The sequence below is a fragment of the Corvus cornix genome, chromosome 2 (genome assembly GCF_000738735.6).
Source record: "Corvus cornix cornix isolate S_Up_H32 chromosome 2, ASM73873v5, whole genome shotgun sequence".
NCBI lineage: Eukaryota > Metazoa > Chordata > Aves > Passeriformes > Corvidae > Corvus > Corvus cornix.
Window position 1 is genome coordinate 95,165,913 of NC_046333.1, and position 24,919 is coordinate 95,190,831.

The window sequence follows — 24,919 nt, forward strand, 5'->3', positions numbered from 1 at the left end:
ACAACCCATCCACAATTTTAATCAAGCAAACCTCTCTCCCTGTCAATACCTACCACTCACACCAACAACTGTCATCCCCTTTCTTCTCCTGGTCACCAAAACAGAGTTCACTTTTTTGCCACCTCCTTCTGCCAACTTTTAACAGTATTTTTCTCAACCTGTGGGCCAATCTTTCTAAACCATGATGATAAGGACAGAAGTCCCTTTTTCAGCTGGGATACTGTATTTTAGGACTGCTACTTGCCTTAGCACTAAGTGTTAAACACCAATTTTTGCACCATCAGACTATTTCCCATTAGTCACAACGCCTGCACCCTCAGAAAGGGCTCAGACCTGCCCTGTGTGGCCACAAGATGTGTTCAGAGTGAGGTGCCTGTGGCCTAGAAGAAGTGCATTATCTTGGACATCAAAGCAATCTACAGTAAAGTAAAATATTAAAAGGGCACGTCTGTAAAAGCAGTAGTTACAGGTGCCACACCTCTGTGCATCTCGATAGCTGCCATTTGGAAGTGCATTGAATTGGGGGACTATGCAGCTGGGATATTCGTCTGAATCACTGTCTCCTAATACCTACTTAAGTATGCCCCTTGTCTCTTCATCAAGCACAACTAAATCATTATTATTATCCCATTTAGCAAACAAAGTGCTAAAAACCCATTTTATTAAGGGGGAAAGGTGGTCTTGACTATTCTGTATCAATTGTTAGAGCATTCGCAAACAGAAGAGTCCTTCTACTGCCTGTATAGGAGTCTCCCACCAGCCAATTCCACCACTTCACGGCAGACTTCCAGGCCAGGATGGTCTTGCACAACACATCCTGGGATCTGTACCAGTTGTTTAAAGGTGCTGGGAGCATTTCTGAATAAAAGTTAATTGCCCCTACTTCAAGTAGTTTTCTTAAATACTAAAAAGAGAGACTATATACTGATGGTCAGGTTTGCAAATCTAACAAAATTTTAAGATAACTGAACAAAAAATGGCAAGATGTTACCTAACTTCATATATTTTTCTAGCATTTTCTTGTTAATTTTCTTTAAAACATATGCAAGTTTGGAAAGCTGTTATGTAGGTTCACCTCATTTTTCTTTACTGAAGTAAACGTGGACACAAGTATATGATAGGACCAAATGGCAAAATGCAGATAGAGAAACTAAGCTGGCTCTGGAACATTCACTTCACATGCAATTATCTCTGATCTAAACAGCTGCACCAAACATATATTTTTTGTTTGGACACATCTGTAGATATGATGTGTATAATTAATTGTTCGTTCAAAAATGCAATTTCATGATGCATTTGATTATTTAGATATAAAACAGCTTTAATTCTCAGAGCTGACTAAAAATAGTGGTTTTAATTTATTCCTGCTGCCTACAATTACCCACAACCATGTATTTTTAAATATTTCCAGACTATAAAAATTACTAATTTTTGCCACTTGTGTTTATCTGCATTTAGACTTTGATTTGGATAAATTAAGCTCTCAAGTGTTCCTTGCTTTATGAAACTCTGCATGTTGTACACTTCAACACAAATAAATGACTTCTACCATTAGAGGTTTAAATAATGTAATGTATTTCATGCTCAGCCTGAAGCTGGATTCCAATGAAGTTGCTAATGCACGTAATGATTAAGTGTAACTCAAATACTAACTGTGTTGTTGAAAACATGACAGGCAATAATTTGGTCTATTATATTCTGCCATTTAATTCCCTAGTACAGACATTCTCTGACACGTTATGAAGCAATGATTTACAATTATTCAAGCTGCAAAGGTCAGAAAGTGACATTATAATCATCTACACAGAGATCCCTTCTAATGCACAAAAACTAGGTAATACCACACAAAAATAGTTTTACTAGAGTAGCAACTTTCTATTTAAGATTTCCCAAACTGCAAAAGTATAAATAATTAATTTACATTACAGTACATTAAGGCATCCTTGAAAATATAATGTTTTTCCTGCTCCTACCAATAAATTTATGAATAAGTCTTTTTGCTTGCTAAAAGCAATCTTAAGCGAAGTCTTTCCCAAAAACTAGCCTGAAATTATTAGTAATCAGTTGAAAAATCTGAAAACCTAGAAGATTTTTCAAAACACAACACACAGGAGTACAGCCAAGTTTTTTTGATGCAGCTGGTCAAAGCACATCCTTATCTATCAAGAAAGAAGATCTATCAGTCACTATGCTCAATATAGGTGAGTAGTTTTGTTTAGACATTCTCCAAGCAACCAGTGTCATTAAAATAGTGAACTTTACACAGATCTTTAACATTAACAACAGCAGCAGAAGTGAAGCTATTTCCATTCTTGGGACACTATAACTGTCCCCAAAGCTTATTTATATGAGGCTTTAAAAAACAACCAAATTTAGCAAAACACTTATTTATCAGAACATCTTATGATATCTCCAGAATTAATTGAGAAAAGGAGTTTCAAAGCAAATAGAGAACTAAGGAGCAGAAAGTAATTAAATATTAATACCTCGAGCTACCAAAAGACCAAAACAAAGAACGGGGGGGGGGGGGGGGGGGGGGGAACCACAACCACCCCAAAACATCACATCCAAAACCTACAAGACATAACTACTCTAGCAAAATACAGAAAAAATCCAATCTTTTTGACCCCCCTCCTAATTCCTTTGTGTCTACAAAGGCTTACTTTTGTTCTCAAAACACATGACTATTATATATTAAATACTGTATGTGCACTAAACATAATAAAGACATAGCTACAAATGCCCTTTCGATTTGTAGGAAGATAGCAAAAAAAGTTTATGTGCATGTTTTAAATTTTCCTAACAATCCAAACCTACCTTACACCCATCTTCTTCAATCAGTTTTTAAGTGGTCAAAAAGGAGAGAGGAAAAAAAAAAAAGGAAGAAGCCACTCTTACTTGAAACATGTAACTACATACCCCAAAACTGTGTTTCTAAAAGCAAAAGCAAGAAAAAGGCAAAGGAATAATAGACATTTTTTTAAATCAAACATTGCCTATAAATTCTGTTCCAAATCTCAGTTGCAGAGCAATGCATTTTTCATGTCCTACCTAAGGGATAAAATTTGAGAAGTGCACGATAAGCCTTTTCACCAGGCAAATGAAACAAAAATTTTAAATGCTGGGCAACCAAGATTTGCTCACCTAACCCAGGGTTATCAGCCAATTTCAGAGTCAGACTTTCAGAAATGAAATTCAAATATGAAGCACTTTGCTACCCACAGAAAATAGACATTACCCCTGAAATAATGGGATATATTTTACAGCCATGGATATGGAAAAGAAAACAATTAACACACATCTGCGATAAGGCAATGAGTAGCAGACGGTTTATTCCAAATGTTAAAACATTAGCGGTGTCCAATTTCTGTGTCATGTAGTTTCTGCTGTGCAGCTGAAGAAAAACAAACCCTGAACTTCAATTAAAAAAAAATAAAACAACAAAGCAAAATTACTGCCTTTTTCAACAACTAGCTGAATTATATATTGTGTACTTTGTAGCATGTAAATATGAGGATCATTTGGAAAACTGAGACACGGCAAACCCTTCCTAAAACAACACCAAAAATACGCTTTTTGCCTTTTTTCTTAAGACCAAAATTTAGAAATAATTTTTCTTTAAAAAAGGTGGTATTTTGAGACCACACCATGATGTTGCACTGACATTTCACCTTTAAAAAGTGCCCAAGCAGATTCAAAAGCTTTTGAAACACAATTTATCCTCACAACTAGCAGAGGGCTTATTACTGAGAATCTAAAAGTCAGAGGATAGAATATTAACTACTGTAGAAAAGAAAACATAGTGCAGGACCTTCTGTTTGTGACAAAATTACAGAGTTAATGTTCCTGAAAGATCACTTCACCTTTTAAAGCATGATTTTTAAAAAGGTAAAATTTATAGCAATTAAAGCTAATGAAGAAATGCAGCATGAGCTGCTTATGTTCAGGAACTAATAGGTCCACTGAGCATTTCTAAGATTATTTAGCCATCAATGATAATGAATTGACATTGTCAGTGGTGTTAATGTACCAATGCTCTATAGTGCCACTAATCCGATAGCCAATCCTAGCAATTTTATTTTTTTTATGTTGCTACTTTATTTTTTTAGCCAACACGCTACCCAGTCCTTTCAATTAAAAGAGCACAAATACAGCACAGGCTATTAACACTTTTTTTCTCCTCTTCCACATATAAGATGGTATATTCATTATATGGACTGTGGTTCAAACTCCTCTGGTCATTCCTCCTCCTAATCCCGCTCAATTCTTCAGGACTGTTAGCTACAGTGCAAAAATGACTTTCCCAGATAAATCAGTGTTATTACATGATTGTTAAAATACATTTTTGGTGCACATTAAATGAAATGTGATGATTATTTAAACAGGGATATAAATCAGATATTTGTAAGCATGGGTATTGTGGTGTATGTCTCTTCAGCCAGTTGTTTTGCCATATCTAAATAGCATGGGTCCACGTTGTTGATAAAAATTAAAAATACACAAAAATGGAAAATAAGTACCTGCTTGGCTACCAGGTATGACATGTCAGCAATATAGAGTAATCGATGAGCTTAGGAAAGTGACTACATTTCAATCTAAAGTTTAAATCATTCATGCATGTTTTGCTCTCTCTCTTGCATAAATGTTGTGAATCCCAACAGAGAGTTGAGCAATTTCTGAGACAGGTTCTGTCAGACATGTCAATCCTGAAGTGATAGAATGAGTTTTTGAAAAAATGAGGTACTATGCCAAATCCTAATAATTTTAATTCTCTTCTTTCTTTTATAAAAGATATCGTATTAGCTGGTATGATTTTTTTTTTTTACTTTTCCTCTCACAATGAAATAGTCAAATAATATGATGATTTTTCAGTTTAAGTTAAAAGGGAATTGAACCAACAACCAATGTCAAGTTTGTGAACAACTTCTAAAGAAGAGAGTTTAGCCTTTGCTAAACACTTCTGTGGATCTGTAGGTTTTAACTATCTTCCATGTCAAATTCTTTGCAATTCATAAAGTAGAGACAGTAAGTAAGATTTTTAAAACAATATAAAATACCCTACTTCATTTTAACCATGCTTCAAAATAAGGAGTAGGACAAGTTATTCTACTACACATATACAGTGGACTTAAGAATTGGGCTCATACATTTTTATTTCTTGTTTCAAGAAGTTGGCGATTAATTTTCTTAAGTGAGTAAACCCATCCAAAATATCTCATAATGCTGCATGCAAAATTATTTGAAAAACAGAGAGATGAATCAGTGAAAATCACTCAGCTGCATCTTCAGCTGAAGATTCACTTGTCTTCTAAAATGTCTAACTCACTTTGTCCTGCAGTAGATCGGTACACTAAGGCTGAAAAACCTCCTCCTGCTGAATATTATCCCCAGCATCACACCACACCATGCATGTGTGCACTGCACCATCTAATTGAACCTGTGCTCTTCTACACATTAGCCATAAGACTGCTATAGCAGGTTACATAGGTTTGAGTAAAATGCTTTTATACGATGCATATATTAGTTCATTTCTTCAGCATAATAACATTAAAATATATTTTTAATCAGAACTAGGGTATTAAAATCCAACTTTGAATGTCCTATGATGTACCATATATGCCATGGCATTTTAAAACCTTTTAAACATTTCTGCTAAATTAATTAGTTTTTCATTAAGGAGTCTCAATGCCTCCTATTAAATGCAACACATTTGAAGGACAATTAAACATTATGAACGATCCTTCTGAGGAAATAACGATTGTAAAAAGAAAACAAGATTTTTTGGGTAACAAACAGGAACACAAGCGCACATAAAAGACTTCAATTTATTTTAAAAGTCTTATGCCTGCAATATTTTAGATCCGTTTGTTTGAAAAATCTGTCTTCTGTTTTGTTTTCATAAAGAATGAAAACCCTAATGGAGTCCAGAAATCTGTTAATGGTACTAAAATTATAACAGTATAGCAAAAGAAAAAACCCCACACAGTAAAGTCTATATTATATATTTTTTATGTCTTTAAATGGAATTTACAGTTCTCCCTGGCAATGTGAATGAACATCCTATAATTTAGTCAATTTACAGATTACAGGTTCAAATTGACCTTGTAGCCCATAAAATTGCTCATCTTCAGTGCAGGATTAGAAGTGGGAAAAGAATGTCATAACTGTATTTAAGGAATTTACCATAACAATGGAAAGGAGGATATGCATGCATAATTTTAGCCACTCTTGCTCACATCACAGTTTTCAATTCTGAAACAATGCATATTCTGCGCTCTTCTCCTGGTTAAGCATGGTGGAGACTGTTTCAATTTACTCACCCACAGACATGACACTTGTATTCCCTCATCCCAAGGTGCCTCTTGACATGGTTTCTGGCATCTCCAAGCTGAGCTGTTGCAAAGTGGCATATCTTGCACTTGAATGGCTTTGATCCTAAGTAAAATTTAGCATAAGATATGAGTTGAATTAGAATAAAATATCACCCACGGTTAAAGAAATAAAAATTCCTGAGGAAAAATAACCTTTTGAAAACCTATTCCACATTTAACCTGCTTGAGATTTTTCCCTAATAAAAAAAGTATCTTGTACATAAATTTATAACTCCCAAGACACGGACAGTATATGCTATACATTACTCATTAAAGTTTCCTTAAATTCAAGATCACTTATGCTCTCTTAACTTTTAATCTGGTCTTTTTTCTTATCATTAAAAAGCTCACAAAATATATTAAAATGAGATGAAAATCTACCAGATAAAATTTCAACAAGATAGCCAAAGTTGTTCTACATCTTTGCCAAATGCTGAAACTCAGGTAATGGTCTTAAAGTGGCTTGGTATTGGTTTAAACTGCAAAATGTACTTGTTTTTTCAGCAAATATCTTTAAAGTAAAGTAATATTACAAGTCTTCCAACTTTGAATAGATTTCACATTAGCATCGGTATTTCAGATTTGTTCTGTCACACACAGCAAATGATTCATCACCTAGCTATTGTAATGGCATGCAATGTATGAATATACAGTGGATAAAATATTATGCCTTTATGACTGTTTTATGGTCAAGAATTTATGATTATTCTGCAAACCAGAAGTATTGACATTTTGGCTATTATTTATTTCAAGAACAAACTTTAATATTAAATGTCTGCTGCAGACCAAAGAACTCTGAAATTATTTCTCCAAGGAAAAAGTATCAGCCTATTTCTTGTATCACATCAGTTCAGCAAAAAGTCAAATTATTTGTCTATCTTAATTAATGGTGATGATCTCTCGAGATGGAAAAACATCTTTTTTACTGACATAGTTAAATTGGGCACATGTCAGTCCTCAGGTTATTATGCAGCATTCTAGAAGCACTTTCCAATTTTCTGACTACTAAATCCTTAAATCAATAAATCAAAATCATAGAATTGCAGTTAAAAGTAAGTACAATATGGTCACAGAGTCTCCATATTATGTTTAGTATATGTTTTGTGAAGTACTTCTTCCAATACAGTTAAGCATAATATGAAATATGGGATCTTTAATAAATATACATAAAGAGCTCTGATAAGAAAAATGTTGCACTGTATCATACTTGATCAATGAACCTTTTTGCTTTGCCCTTGAAAACAGAACATCCTCCAAGAATCCACTGGTGAAATTGAGGATCTTAGTAAAAATTTTTAGAGTCTTAAATTTCAATTTAATTCCCAAAAGCTAACAAAAAATGAAGCATTTAATTTTAATCTCCTAACTGAAATAAAAAAGTCAACAGTACTAAGCACGGGCAGACAAGGTTGAATATTTCACAGTTCAATGACAATGAAGCCAGATCTCTTAATACTTCCATTTCTACTGTTGGAAGTAGATGTAAAATATATTTAGCACCTCAATGGTTATATCTAAGTCAGCTTTATATGTTTAAATGTCAAAAGCAGGTTCAGACTTCAGCTCACAGCAATCACATTCTATCCATCACACTGAAAAAAACCCAGTTTATTTAAATGATCCTGATAAAACTGAATTAATCATTAATTTGGTGACATTTCAAATCAACACTGCATTCTACAGAGACCTGTGCAAAAAGAACACCCCCATCTTTGCATTAAAAGACTACTAAAAGTTGACGTTTTAACTTAGGATCTTTAGTTGGACAATTAATAACAACAAGGCCATAGTTGTTGGCGATTATACTGCTCTTTTTTCTCACAGAATTCAAATACCAAGTGGATTCTATCCTATGTTCCCTTAGTTTCTCTCCTACTGATTAAATTGTAAATTCGTTCCTCATTCTGTTACTGCAGGTGTCCCACAGGGCTTCCATACAAGACCTTTGCTGTTTTCCCTTTACATGACTCCTTTGTGAAGAACTCGAGTTCAGAACAATCGTGACTACAGTGTGCTGACAATACAGAAATGTATTATTCTGTTGACTGCTCTCATCCAAAAATCACTGAGGCCTTGAGGGGTTTTGATTTTTTCTCAGATCCAGAGCTGAATATCTGTTAACATCTCCGTTTAAACTCCATGAAAATTCAAGTGCTGGCAGGCTCCAGTCAGTACTTATCACCTGAAACAAAAGCAGTGTATCTCCCTTTTAGGTTGCTGGTGCCAAATTTGTTCCAGTATGTTCTTGGATGGAACAAGCCAACATTTTATACTAGAAATGAAGACATTAGATTAAGATTTAAATTAATGGGAGAAAAAAAAAAATCTGTATTTGCCATAAAGCTCTCTAAAACAATGTAAAGCACTTAACCATTTCTTAGCCATATTTATCATCAACTTCAGTGCTTCTCTTATGCTGTTTTAAACTGTGATACTACTGGATTCACATTTGGCTTTTAGTTCTCAGAAAAAAAGAGAAAAATACTTTCATTATGTCATCTTTTCAACCACATTACTCAAAAAAAAAAAAAAAGCCAAAAATACCACCAAACTACTTTACCCACAAGTTATGGCATGAAAAACAAATGTACATTTTCTGATGGTAGCAGGAAACAATACGGCTTTTAACAATTGGGGGAAAACCAAACCAACCAACAACAAACAAAACAAAAATACAACAAAAACAACAAAACAAACAAAAAACACTACCACCACACTAAATTGAAAATTAGACTAAACTTAAGAGTTCAGGTCAGGCAGACACAAGCCATTCTACTGTTTTGTAAAAAAAGACTCGAGCTGCTTTACATTAGGATAATACAGACGCAAAGCTGTAAGAAAAAGTTCACTGTCTCAGCTTTAGGCCAGCCAAAGGCAACATCACCTGCACCTGCAGGCATAGCTGTGTTCCTAGCTCAGGCCCAATACAAAGTGACCAGAGCCACATGAAATGTCATCATACCATTTCCTCCTATGCTTAGGACAGGAGGAGTAATACACCATCCTTGCATTGGACACAACTGCCATTAACTGAGAAATCTGATGAGAAAAGAAACAAAGATGATGTGGTTGCAGGTGATTTTTCCTCAGATGTTGATTGTTAATTAAGTTTATGGGACCTCCATCAATTGCAAACTAAAAAGTCTTCCACCTCTACTACTCCTTTTATTTTCTTTACGCTTCCTCATTTTCACTTGTCAACATGTGATGGACTTACTTGTTAGGTCCTCTCTAGCAAAGCTTCCTTTTCATTTGCAATGTGAAAATCTCCTACATTATTTAATGGTATTTTGAAACATTATTTTTCTATTAATGGAAATTATTAGTTGTATCTTTCTGCAACTTTCCCTTCCCTTCCCTCTGTCACCCCAAACCATCACTGATTACTTAATTAAAAAAAGAAAAGGAGTTTGTGATGGTTACACATACATACACACACACGTAAATAAACATATTTATGGACATCCAGACGCTGATAAAAGACTTTTTTAAAAGCACATAATCAGAACACTAAAAGGGAAAATGTGTGGCTGTGCTTTTATGTACCTGTTGTTACCCTGGGACAGGTGAGACGCTGGCAATGCTGTACTTTGCCTCACCAATGTTACAAGAAGTGTTCATACAGTTGGCGCAGTAGGCCATTTCCCTCTGCCATCACTCCCAATAACCTAAATAACTTTGTTATTAAACTGCATCTACTGTGATACAAATGGGAAGAAAAGGTTCTATAAAAAGAAGACCACAAATATGAAAATAAGAGATTGGAAGAGAAAGCCTTCTTCCCATTAACTATTAATAAAAGTCTCCACATTACTATTTATGTGAATAAGCAAAGCCTTAGAAAACATTTCATTTAAAGTTGCAGTGAGAAAGAGGGCAGATAAAACACTGTTCTGTAACCCTTCTATACCTCTGCTTCAAAAAATTACTTGCAAAATTAAATGTATTCCTTTACTGCTTTGCATATTTAGTGCTATCCAAAAGCACAATAAAAATATACTCCATGATAAGACCTACACAGAAGATGTTAAAAAGTACACTAACTTTTACTAAATGTTACAATCAATGATGTAACTTATGTAAGTAGGGTTGCTTTGTCATATATTGATAGTTACCTCACTTTCACATCCACATTAACTTGATTTTAAATGCAATTAATACATATAGTCAAGGAAGACTAATGGACTACATTCTGCACTTAACCTGGTGGACATTTTCAAATGGCACAAGTGACCAGTGCAAACCTATTTTGCATTGTAAACGACTAAATAAATCTTAATGGATTAAGAATGATCAGCTATCAACACACAAGGGAAATTAAGTGCTGAAATGCCTACATTGATTATTTTAAATTATTAGCCTTACTCTGTTCTTGAATTTGTATGCTTTTAGTGAGCTTTAACACATTTACAAGACTTATTGACTATAATTACAAGAGAATTCAAGTAATGGACACATCAATTATAAGCAACGTCTTGACCAGACAGTTGCATAAAGAATTCTAAAGAGAGCTCCATTAGCATCCTCCCCCTTAGTTTTATTCAGTTTTATCTGCCGTAAGAGGGCATATTAAGGGCTGATACAGCTGTTCTGACCATGTGAACATGAGCATCCCTCTAAAGACTTAACACTGCATTCAAAGTTGAATATTAGCTGAAGCAATACAGATAACTACGTTATTGACAGGACAGAAGTAATGCTGAAAATATTAAGTATGTGAGTTATTGGTATACATGAATACTGCAGTTATAGTAAAATACTTTGAAAGGTTTGAAATACAATGTCCCTGTTCCCCAAGATTAATTTTTAGGATTTGTTGTCCAGTCACGCCCTTGCCTTTTCATAAAAAACGTTAGAAAACTATTTTAGGATTATGCCAGGAATTACCATTCTTTCAGGCTTCTTTTTTCTTACCTTTTTGTTCTCTTCCTTGTAACCATGCACTAAGTTTCAAATACTGCATGAATTTAAACTATAGCTTCCATAATAAGCCATTATTTAAAAGTACAGTAAAATAAACCTTACAGTTTTAATGAAAATATGTTCATTGAAATGTGAATTTATTATTCAAATCCACTCATAAATTCAACCATGGAGACACCACTTGTCTAAGCAGAGCTCAGTGATTTAGAAAAGCTGTCTATTTAAAATAAAGAATGTATGGCAGGTTTATAGAAACATCGCAGTGAATTTTTACATAAATTTAGAACTGCAGCTTATGCATTTTTCTACAGAAATGTTTTTAAATTTTCCACTTAAAATTAAACATAAAAATAAATTGAAAGTGTGATTAGCACAGAAACTAAATCAGATGCTACATCCCTGTGCAACACATCAGCACTGCACACCACCTTCCAAAAAGGCTGCCCAATTCCAATCCCTGTAACTTATTTCTACAAAAACCTCTTGTTGCTTCTTATTAGTATTTATTTAGGAATGATGTAATATCAAATGCCTATTCTGAAGCATTATGTAATGCTGAAAGTTTCACTTAATTGAAATGAAATAAACAATTTGGATATTAAACAACTGCACGGAAGAGAAAGTTAGAAAGAACAGCTAATTGTTCTCTCAAACCACCACTGCTTCATTATATAAATTTAAGAACCAATCAATGGTTACAATTTAGATTAAAAGGAAGAAAATCTCTCTATATGAAACAAAAAGCAGAAGGGTGACTGTACTTGAAATGTTTTTACATTTTCTGCCCTTTGATCACTGTATTTTCGTACCCTTTTAGGTAATTTTGTATTTCATCAGGGGCTCATCAGGCGATACAAATGCCAGCTCATAAGAAATACTAAAGAGTTTAATAAGCAGAAAAAGACCAACGGTATAAATCACTCTGTTTGAAAGAGAACACTTGCAACAACAGCGTTTCCATACCTGTGTGGGTACGGATGTGAGCTAGGAAGGCCATGGAATTGCTACTTCTACACATCTTCCCACAATACTTGCAGACATTGCCTTGGTTCTCTTCCCTCTCCCTGTTTATTTGCTCAGTGTCTTCAACAATGTATTTATTCACTTCCCTCAGCAGCTCCTCATGTTGCTCTTTGATGTGGAGAAACAAGCTCTGCTCTGAATCGAAGGGCTCTGTGCACTTCAAACACTTAAAGGTTGCGCCTCCTTCGGGCAGCTCCTCCACACTCGCCTGCTCATTTCGCATGTGCCCAGCACTGGCCAAGTGCTGGTGAAGGTTGCTTTCTGTGTAAAATGATTTTCCACAGAGTAAGCAATGAAAATGCTTTTCTTTTGAAGGATGTTTCATGGCTATGTGAACATTTAGTCCGCTCAAACCATCTGCTAGAAAACCACAGTCATCACAGCGAATACGTGTCGATTCCCCAAGGGAAATTCCTTCTGACTTCTTCTTTTTCCCACCACTTGTTGAAGTGTCTGCTTTCACTGTGAGCTCACTAGCTTTCACTGCCCCTGACATCTGTCCTTCTGCAGAACGGTCAGTGGCCTCCCCATCTTGATGACTTTTTAACCTCACTATAGAAGAATCAAACTTGCCAACATTTTGCATTGCCTTTCCTTTATCATCAGCACTGATAACTGTTCCTAAAGCCTCATTACTACTTTCTTGCATGCCCTCAGCTGTTGAGCCATCTGCCTCCCAAACACTGTTATTTATAGTTACTTCAGCTTCATGTTGTGCTTCCATAAGGGCTTCTTCCTCCTCCCCAGTAGGATCCTCTCTGAAACTTCTGTTACCATCTAAACTACGTATATTTTGTACCGTTTCTCCAGTGTTTCCAGAAAAATTTGATTGCTCTACTGCACTACTTGTTTCTGGAAGACTTAGCATAAGTGGGTTATTTTTCTTCTGTGATTTTTTTTTGAGACTGTCTTTGTCTCTACACGCTGCTTCTGGGTTTTCACTGTTTTCTTCTAAGCTTTCCACACCTTTTTCTGAATTGAAGTTTGTGTTGCTTGATCTGTTTTGATTTTCCACAGGGCAATCATCATCTGAGTTGAGCAGCTCCTGACCATGCTTACTTTTCTGCACCTCACAAGTACCTGTTTCTTTAACTGGTACTTCCTTGACAAGTTCAACAACTCTATCTTTTTGAGGAGTTTGCTGGACTCCTTCACAAAAAGGGTTTTCTCCTCCATTTTTAGGCTCCTCATGAAGTTCACCTCCTACTGCATTTTGGGAACTGACATCTTTAGAGATTCCCGGAGATGTATTTTCATCTAAGGCAATGCACTCAGTTAAGCTTTTACTCATATGATCACCTTCTGATGCATCACTGGCACATTTTGTTTCACCTAAAATAGCTTTTGATTCTCCTGCACTGCAGTGTTGCTCCTCTTGAGGCAAAGCAGCACCTTCTTTAGTGATATTTGCTGTATTTGCTTCCTCCCCAGAAGAAGAAACGAAAGATTCTCTTCTAATTTTATGTTTCTCTGTTGCCGCGTGCCTTATCATCTCTCTGCGAGTAACAGCATAGTAGTCACAAGCCATGCAGTAGTATTCAAATTGTTTTGTATGTTTTCGCTTCACATGCAGCTCTAGGGAAGCAGCAGAATGAGCACTGAAGCTGCAGTGTACACACTTCTTGTCATTTGCACTGATGGCTCTTCTCTGGAAGCCTGGGTCAGAGTCCTGAGCAACCCTCACTGGTTCCAGCAACACACGTTGGTTTATATTTAATGGATTGCTACCAGGCTGCAAATCTGGCAGCCTACTGGCATTTGCAGCTTTTAGCTCAGCATTTCCTTGCTCAACTTCCTGATTGTCTACGACAGCATTTTCCAAATCTGATGACTGGCCACCATCCTCAACATGTTCAGACAAGGCAGTCATGGGGCTGTTAATCTTCTTGCTCGTGGATTCAAAATTACCTCCTTCAGGGCTAACGATGATCTCCGAGTTCTGTTTTCCACATCCTTCTATTTCAACACGACTTTTGTGTTTTTTGGTTGCACAGTGACGTTCCATATCTCCTTTGGTGACAGTGTAGTAATTGCAAACCTTACACAAATAGCTGTACTGATGACTGTGCTTTCGCCTGATGTGAACAGTCAAATTCGTAACACTGGAGGCCAAAAGGCCACAATGGGTACACGTCCTAGAAATAGTACCTTTAGGTTTCCCTCCTTTGGATGCACTAGCTAAAACCAATTCATTTCCACCAATCCTCTGCTCAAGTGGAACAAATTCCTTATTTCTTGATATGTTTTCCACAGACGAGGATGAAACATGTATAATTTCTTTATCCAACTCTGCATTTCCACTCCCAGAAATGGAAGTATCCACCACTGATTTAATGCCACCAACACCAACGCAAACCTTTACAATACATTCTTCAAAACGTAGTCCAATGTTGTTTTTCCTGGCATTTTCAAGATGCTTGCTTCTTTTGATATGTTTCTCCATTCCTTCCTTACTGAGAGAGTAGAGATTACATGCTTTGCAAAGGAAGTGATACTCTTGTGCATGTCGGAGTTTTATGTGCCTTGTAAGAACTGTGGAAGACCTTGTCTTATAAAAACACTTTTTACATTGAAATTGGGTTTTATTCAGAACAGAATGCTTTAGTTCATTTCTATGATTTATGAAGGAAATATCTGGAGTTTTTGCTTGCATTGACATTTCCATTTCCTTTGCAAGTCTTTGGCTATTGTTTGCTACTGAGTCAGTGTAAGGTACCACTTGCAAGGTCTGATCGCTGTTACTCAATGGAGTAGCTTGCTGAAATAATGATCCATCATGTTTCTCATGTTTTTGATGATTTATCAGATCTTCTTCCAACTGAAAAAAAAGAATGCAAGCTGGACAACTATGGGACATATTATGGACTTCACTCATATGGCTTTGAAGGCTGACCACATTCAAGCTGCTAAATGAACACAGCTGACAATTAAAGCTACAACCATCCATCCAGTGTTTACTGTCCTGACAGTGTTGCTTCATGTCTTCCCTGACTCCAGAGGAATAGCTACACATCTGACAATGCAACTGGATCCTTCTTGTATGAAGCTTTGCAACATGAGTTTCCAGACTTTCTTGATCATGAAAAACATGACCACAATCCATGCAAGTATGAAGAGCACCATCATCAGCAGTAAGTTTAACTTCAGAATCTTTAGCATCTGCAGTGCTAGAAGAAGGGGTATTTGGCTTATGTTCAGTAAGATCTTGTATTTCTGCAGCAGCATTACAATTACTTTTAGCATCTGTTTCTAGTTCTGTATGTGACATAAGGCTTGATTCATCATGTTTAAGCTGTGTGCTGGAGATAGGCTTCAAATATACTCTCTGAGTTTCAGATTTGGGTCTCTTACTATTACCCAACAAGCTGTATCTTCTTTTAACCTGCCTTTTTAATCTAGAAGACCTACTCTGTCCAAATGGAGACCTTAACAAGAAAACATTTCTTTTGTGTTTAAGCTTACCAAATCTCCTCGTCCTGTGTAAACTGCTAACTAGCTTTTTGGTAGTTGGAAGGGATTCTGTTTTCTGCAAGATATTTTCTGATGGTCCTGGTATTTCTAGTTTTTCAGTACGGACTTCATCATTTCCCTCTGCACCAGAAGCAAGCAATGTTTCTTCTGTCATAGTATCTGTTTTTTCAGTGGGAATATTTGAAGATGGTATCATTTCAACAAGTTCACTGCCATCATTTTGTTTAGACAAGATTACTTTTGAGCCTTTCAGTGCACTGCAAACACTTAATTCTTTTGCATCAGCAGTTCTTGCCCTTAATTTATTGGTCCCAGGTTTTCCCCTGACATTCCCTTCTTTGGTTGCAGTAGATTGTTGGTTTTTAAAGGATTTTTTGGTCAATATCTGTACAAATCCTCCCCGTGCAGCAAGATTTTGGCGTCGAAGGTGAGTCTTGCCAAGGAAATGAGAATTCAGGAGACTCTCTTCAGCACTCTGAAAACCACAAAGATCACAAGAAAATATCTTGGATTTCTCATGATCTCGCTTAACATGCATATGCAACGTTGAACTACACTCACCTATGCAACTACAGTGAGGGCGTGTTTGCTCTTTGGATGATTTAGAGAGGCTTTCTCGTTTATGTTTTTCCTTATCAGAGCAGGAAGGTAAACTTTGGTCACTCATTTTGCCTTTAGGATCATTGTCTATGTTTCCAACTGTACAGACAACACTGAGTTCTTCTGAAGAATATAATTTATCAGGAACAGCAGCTGACACGTCTTGTGAATGTTTATTTTCCTTGTGAATTTTCAATATGGCATCAGCAGCAGCACATCTGAAATCGGAATGTAGGCACAGGATATCTGAATTAAATATGTCACTACCAGGACAACTGGTGACTCCTTCCTTCTTTACAGCTCCAGCTACCATACTACCTGCTTCTCCAGCTAAAACTTTTTGCAATTTCCTTCCACTGTCTTTCATGTCTTCTGAAGAACTCTGCTTTCTTTTTCTGGAGACATTTTCAGATTTCTCTGCTTCAACAACATCCAGGTTTGGTGATTCTGACAGTGCTGTTTTGTTTGTGCCATTCTCTTTTCCTTTCTTTTCAAGGTCCCTGAACACTTCATCTGATACAAGCCTTGTTTTCTGCTGAGATGAAGAGTCACATCCAGCATTTTCTCCTGATGTATTTCTTGGGGATTCTTCTGTCAACTCAACTGGCAAATTCTCATCAACATCATCTTTCTTCTTATTTTCCTCCCCATCCATTCTTAACAGTGATATTATCAAATGTAGATCATTTGGTTTAGCACCTACAAAACAAAAGAGTTATTATTAGTCTTTTATGCAAACTTAAAGATTAAAAGAATCAAATTTTAAAAAACCCATGCAATATAGAAAATTAAAACCATGGCAGGAAGACAGACACAATGAAAGATATGAGGAGACATTTTCACCATGGTATCTAAACCACCTTCTAGGCACTTGGTTACACAGGTCTCACTGTGATGAGCACCATGTGAACAAACACTTAGATTCCCACAGTTTTTATGTAATCAAGTAATCTTCTACATGCTTTAAACTTGGGCAGACAAACATGACCTTTGCTTCTGGAAGTATATTTAGGACACAAAATACTAACAGCTTTCAGGGAACTGGTCATGGAATATTTAACTCCTCCTGAACTAGAAAATCAGCTTCCCAAATTTAAAAGTTCTAAGGAGAAATAATCATGACTGCAACAACAAGCAAAACAAAGCCAACAGAAACGCTAAATATTTTAAGTAGCAGCTTACTTTCCTTCCTCTGCTTAGATTACCTGCTAAAGAGAGAAAACACAAATAGAACCATGTTCTAAAAGAACATGCCACAAGTATAGCTCCCCATCATTCCTAAAATACCCTCTAAAATATTGTTTCCCAACTGGGGAGGAGGAAGGAGAAAAAAAAAAGTCATGAAATAACAGTGCAGAGAGGGGCAGCACCTTTGAAACCCAGCACAAACTCTAACCATCCAAATCCAGTTAACAAAAGCTTTTGCTCAACTGCCCAGTGTGACCCTCCTGCTCCCAAGATGTCACCACCAGAAAACTGATGCTACCAACACAGTTTACAAGAGGGATGGGGATGGGAAATCAAACTTTGACATTTATTATCTTTTCATTTTGATATGAAGTAACTGAGAATTGAAAATGCATTTCATTTTAACAGATTATTAAATGCTAAATGTTTATCTATGTGCTTTACACCATGATTTAAACATCAATTTGCTGCAGATCCAAGTATTCAGTTTTTTGTTCAGCTACCCATTGAATGAGGCCATGACCACAATTGTAAGTACATCCTGACAAGATTAAGTAATTGCAAAGTTGATACAGATAATGTAGGGTACAAAAAACTATTCAAGTACATGCTAAAAAAAATAATTATGCTTAATTTTGAGGACAAAGTAGGAAAGTATTAAACTGAGAAAATAAATTCAAATCAGTTCGACTTTATACCCATGGAAGTAAAAAAGTGTTTTTCTGCTTAAGAATAATTTATGGAAGGCCCCTAAGGAATTGAGTGCACATTAGCTGCATACACTGAACAGTTTTTCAACTGTAGGTCTCTCACTGAGCTGAAGCACTGACCAAACCTATACTGAGCTAGTTATTCCTAAATAACAAGAGAATAACCACCTCTAGATCACAACAGCCCTTTGGAGGATCACAATATTGTCCCCTAAACGTGGCTTTCTGATTCTTATGCACTACTATTTTTCTTTGTTCCTACAACCAGGATAGAAACTTATCACAGTTAGTCAGAAGGAAAACAGTCAGGGTTATATTTTCAGCTGGTATAAGTCAGCACACTGTTGGTATGTTCACAAACACTACAGCAATTAATAGCAAGACCAGATGAAGCCTTTGAAGTGCAAGCTTACCCAGAAAAAGTTATGAACACTGCTTGGGATACAGAAAGAAAGATCAAATGAAAATTATGTGGTTTAACTGTAGTACAGCTTTATTTATATAATGCAAAATATCAAGTCACTTCAATGACAACTGTCGCAAGTCCATCCTTGAACAAGCAACCGTGGGTCCTTTGCCTTGCTGCACCTCCACAGCAGGTCCCTAGCCCACCACTGAGACCCGATCACACTTCCCTTGCATGGCCTACGGAAGAACAGACATTTCTCCTTTGCTGTACAAGACAATTTACAATCTCAAACCAATTCTCCATCTTCTTTATAGGATACTCTCAGACCATAAGATTTATCAGAAAACTTGTCCAGCAGTGAACTAGTACTGGCATTGAACATTTCCACTATCAAGAGCTGTATTGGGATAATTAGAGGTTTCCCCACCAATAAAAATCTGGCCTTTTCTGCCACTCCCCTGCAAATTCAGCTCATCTCCACTGCCCACTCACACACCTAAAAAAGTAACTCTCCAGTAGAAGTTCATCCTGCACTGTGCTCAGACACCAATCCCAGTTCTGGTGTCCAACATTATCCCCCACTCAACTGCACCAGTTATGGATTTTTCTAGTGCTTAGGAAAAAAAAATGTATTTCCTCTATTTTATCTTTGTAAGCTGTTTGTAGTAAGAACTACAAACTAGCTGCTAGAAAATTGAAAAATGCAAAACATAAATCTCATAGGTGCTGCCAATAACCTCAGTATGAAATTAAAATAATCACGTGTAATACAAATATGCTAAGATGCCTTACACCCCAGACTTCTTGCCTAATTCCTTATCTAATGTCTTCATTTCATGACAAACTTCTAGCAATGCAAACTCTGTTCCATTTACAGGCAGTTCTCCTAATGAAGTCAACAGTGTCACATCTACCCCCACAACCAGTAAGTATTATCCAGGCAATTGCTCTCCAGCTGCACAGCAGGCTACGTGTGGCAAACATTAATGATACACCTTTACCAACTTCATTGCTAGCACACATCTAAGTTTCCATGAAACTCATCTACCTCTGCACACCCTTCCCAGAGTTACATCTGCCTCCGTCCCACTTTCATATAATCAGTGTCAAAATATCACTACATGGGAGTCTGCACCTGCATGAAACCATAATCCAGAAAGTATTCTCTTTGAAAGAAAACAACTATGAAGCAGTTGCTGCTGTTTCTCTAAAACTGCCCCTATATTAATTCATCTAAGGAATTAAATACCCTCCATTTTCTTTTAGCTCTCTCTTAAAGCTGCCTTCAGGACAAGAGCACATCTTCTGGTAGACACTTAATGGCTACTATTGCTCCTTTTGCTGGGACCATGATCAGCAATTTGCTGAGCTCTGCCCAGTTCTCCACATCTCACACAAGATCTGGAGCACTGGACCACAGCACTGGACCATGTCTCTGCTTCTTCCTGCTACAACCTTTGCTCAGATCACACTGCTGTGCCTCTAACACAATGTCAGTACCACAAACCTCAGCTTCCTTCATGGCAGAGTAGAGCCTCACACCCAAATGCAGCTGTGGGCTCCTTCCTGCATGGATATATGGCAGGAATGGCTATCGAAGAAGGCATTCAGCACACCATTAGCTGCATCTCGGCAAAAGGAGCCTGTAGTGCTTCCTCTGCTGTAAGCTTCCCTCCCAAAAGCTCCTCCTAAGATTTGCGAGAGGGCAGGAGGACACTGGCAAAGCACAGACTGGTCATAAATCTGAGTGGTCCTAATCCTCTGCCTGCCTACGCCAATTCACCTCAGCTCTCATCAAAGCCACCATACTAATTAAGGGCTGTCCTGCAGCTGGTATTGTAATATAGAAGAATCAATACATTGGAGAAGGCATCAAAAGGACTCAAAGTTTGGAGAGTCCCAGTGACCACACAAGGTCAAACGGGTTTCTTTTCGCAAAATTAATCTTGGATCAAGCCTTAGTTTGGCACAGGGATCATCATCACAAACAAAGAATCAGCATCTGGAATTTTATTAACCTAATCTAAGAACACACTGTAGCTGTAACAAGTAGCCCTCTGAAGCCATGGCACCTTAAGCATATGCTTAAGTCTAACTCCAACTTGTTAGTGTGATCGAGTAAGCCTTTCGATAGCAATGTAATGCTGCCAAACTCATACAGCAGTAGGAAAGGGGAAGATCAGCTCCTGAACTACCTTATTAATGGACCAACAAGACTAAAATCAATGCAAGATGTAAACTTTCATGTGTTTCCTGCTACGTTCATCTTGTAAAGCATCATCTTGAAACATTTTTACAAGTAACAAGTGCCTAAAGTGCAACAATATGTAACCACTTAATGTATTGAATAAATAAACCAAAATGTATTTATAAAGGCTCCAAGACTGAGCCAATGGTAATGCCAGGTACAGCACAGCAGAAGACTGGAGCACAGGATCAATCCCAAGCTAAGCAGACAGCAGTCAAATCCTCAGTATTTCCATAGTTTAAAAGCCGGTTCTGTCAAACAGCGCTCTCTTAACATCATATTCAATGTTCAAAATGAAACTGTTCTGACTCAAAAGTGGGTTGACTTTTTGTAACATAAATCTTTTGTTAATGTTCACATAAATCAAGTATAGCTGAACAGACCCTTAAAGGATATGACCAAAAATTAATTTGCCACATTAGCTTCAGGTTAACAAATTCTTCCGCTTGGAGACAGTCATACATTACCTAATGCATTTTAAGGTTCTTTGCAGCACAGTGCTGCTCCTGAGTTTTGGAAAGAAACCTGTTGTGGCCTCAAAATTTTTGCTCAGAAAAAGCTGAGCTCAGTAGTTCTACTGTAAAGAGGTGCTATAACATACTGCTTTTCTTCAATAACTTTCTAAATATCTAAAAGAAGCTAAACATTTTTAAGATCTTGAAAAGCAGAATGCTTGTTACGTATGTTACATCTGCATAGGCCAACTATCCAAATCCTTAGAGAATGTATGAGAAGACAAACATTCTTAAATTGCAAGTGCATAATACGTATTATTTTGGCTATATCACATAAACGAATATAGTTAAAGACTCTCCCCTCTCATCCATTGGGATTTCCAAATCATCAGAATCATGGAGTTTTTGTTTCAATATTTAAACTAATTTAAAAGACCTCGCACAGTCACAATTCAGCACCATCTCACTATCTGTAAAGTAGAAAATTCATTTTAAAAAATGAGAAAAATAGTACTTCTTGAGCAGCCACCACCATTTTTACCTGATAACAACACACTTTTGTATTCTTTGTAGAAAGCTTTTTTGTATATTGACATAGTGTCTGCTACAGTTCTATACATGAGCATAAGTCATTTGTGGACAGAAGCTGTTTTCTTCGATGAAAATAGAGAACATTGGATTTGAGTGTTCTAATTTTTTACCACTGGTCCAAAAAAACAGTATATAATTTCCTACTGTGCCAAAAGGTGGAGACATTGAAGTTAACCTTTGCAGTATAACACCTGCATTGCTCTAATCCTCAGATGAAATTTAGAAAGTAGTAATCTTAAATTAAGATCAAAAGGACAAGGAATTTAGTGATGATCCATAAACCTGTAGTAAACTGCAAAGTTCTTTAACTTGATGGTCAATACAATTTTATTTACTTCTCTTTTTGATCATATGCCAAGAGAAGGGGTAGGGATATGTACAGAAGAACACAAAAAAAGTTTATTTACAAGTACTTTACTTCTTTTTTTAATTTATTTTTTATGCTAATCCTGACATTAGAATTTCCAGAGCACTTCTCAGTCATAGTACTATTGTCTCCAAGTATTCAATGCCCAATCTGCAGTGTTTGTAAAGGATGCAACATATAGAAAACAGTTTCATTTTTTTCCCACTAAAAATTCCCCTTTTCAGACAATTAATTCTTTCAATGAAATCATGGATACAATGAAGCAAAATCATTTTAATGAGCTCCTTAAGTAGCCTGCACAAAACTGCATGTTAACAACTCATCTCAACATATGACCTTTGTGTCAAATAAGCATCTTCTCAGGGGCATAACATCCTTCCTAAATCAAATCATGCATCTGTCTTATGGCCTTACAATGTCTTATGGCCTTACAAAGTTACCTCACTTCCTTCAGAGAGACTAATCCAAGCTAGCGGCCTCCTCAATAATGGAATACAGGAGACAATATGGTTGTCAATTCAAATGGAACAAAGATCACCTTTTTTTGAGGAGAATTTGATATCCATTACAAACATTTGTTTTCCCTTGCAGCTCAAAAATGCTAGAACTTTGAGCTTTGCACTGTAAGCCCATTCTTCACATAAAGCCACCCATTTTCCTAGGACAGCAAAATCTCCGCAGGAGACTTCCAAATAAGCTGCAGACTTCCAAGATGAAAGACTTTGAAATTTCTACACAGATCTATCCAGAATAGTTCAAGTGACAAAATAAAAAGCCCCCTGATAGTCATTCCCTGTGCATCACTGAAAATGGGGAGTCATCCGCACTCATTAATTTCATTTTCTCACAGCCACCAGAAAGAACTGTAATGGCATCACAGGCAAACGCACCCGCAGTACCCACATCCCACTTGCTTCTGCTTCCAAACCACTCAAGAGTCCTTCCAGGTGGGCAGAAATTGGCAACACAAAGGAAGTCCTTGTGAATTGCTGACATAATGAAGATATTCTTTAATTCATACCAACAAAAAAAATAATTAAAAGGGAAGGCTCCCTAGTTCCTCATCCTCTCATTTCAGAAAGAGTCAAATGCTGCTAAATGCAGCAGGGACCACTGATTGGACCAGCTTTGAAGAAGTCAAAAATGACACATACAGATATACACTCATTTCAAGTGCTGTCAAGAATCAATAGGAATGTATGTCCAAGTCAGAAAATAAGAGGAAATGCACTAGTATCTCCTAAAAATTGTTATATAACCTCCAGATTTTCAATTTTTGAAAATTTAAGGTCTGTATATTTTGAATTTTAAGTTCAAAGAATTCTGACGGTTTCCAGAGCGAGGCACACATAAAACAGTATCAATAAAAACATCCAATAGAAACTTCTGAGGATCCAAGAAAGACTTCATACATATAGCACTGTGATATTTATGGATGAAAAGCACTTTTTAAGTATTCTCAAAAACTTTATTTTAGAGAGTTTATCAGGTCCAGGAAAGAAATTTCCAGGAAAAAATGATCATTTTCCACATACAATAGTAAGTTCTGTGGTTTGTGGGAATTCTCCAAATGACATGATTTCATGCAAGATACAATTCTCACCAACTACACCAATTAAAACTAGAGAGAAGTAAAAAGTAAAATGCAATTTGAATCCCTTTCTACTGTTGGCTGTAGTACCCTCTCAAGTACAGTGGACTGCACTGGAATTCATCAGACGAAGCACACAGGCACTATCACTGACACTTGAAAAAACGCTGAAAGTCTTAACTTTTTCCTTAACTTTGGCAGCAAAAGATAAAAGCATGTTGGAATTGCTGCTACTTGCAAATTGACTTTTATAAATTTTACCCTAGAAACCTGGTCTTAGAAGCTCTATTTTCTCCTCTGAAAACATAAGGAGTATGAATTTCCTAGAAGGCTACTCTGAAGTTTAGTATTTGTGAAGACTTACTAAATTTCCATCAACCTTTGCTCAAAATTAAACCCAAAAGACAAAAAAGGATGGCTTTGTTGGCCCCTTGCTTAACACCACCATTTCATACAGAAAGCAACAAGAGGCCTCTACCATCACAGCCTGGGACACATTTGTCATCTACTACTACTGTACTTATCACCAGTTAAATTATCAAGAAAAGAATGTGTGCACTAATCTGTGTATTTATGCTGCTCACTCTTGTGCACCCTGTTTTCCTCATCTGCTGCCTCTTCAAGAAGCTCAGCTGAAAAGAACTGCATGAATTTTTGGCTGAACAGGTAACATAAAGACTTTGGATTTTTTGTGTGATAGGTTAACAAAGTTGCCAGAAAATACGAAGTGCACATACGCTTCTAAAGAAAGGGTGACGTTAATAAAAATAAAAGCATTCTGATGACCCCTGGTGGCCACTTTACACAAGGAAGTAATTGCATTCCATCTGAGAAAAGCAGATCAAACAGAAATGTGTTACATGTTCTATTGGTAGGCATATCTACAGAAATGAGAGCTAATATTATTCAATTAGAATATATATTTATTAGAATGTACACATTTACATGTCTGCCTTTATCAAATTACTGTAC

At 36.6% G+C, this 24,919-nt stretch overlaps 1 protein-coding gene across 1 annotated transcript in view; it reads right to left on the reverse strand.

Annotated features, from left to right (window-relative positions):
* The window catches only part of ZNF407 (zinc finger protein 407), a gene marked incomplete at its 5' end in the record, with an annotated part of 336,571 nt that overhangs the window by 293,228 nt on the left and 18,424 nt on the right, over positions 1-24,919 (reverse strand). Inside the window, 2 exons of the mRNA XM_039569547.1 lie at positions 6,321-6,435; positions 12,258-17,087. Coding sequence (XP_039425481.1) covers positions 6,321-6,435; positions 12,258-17,087 — 4,945 coding nt within the window. The remainder of the gene's footprint in view (positions 1-6,320; positions 6,436-12,257; positions 17,088-24,919) is intronic.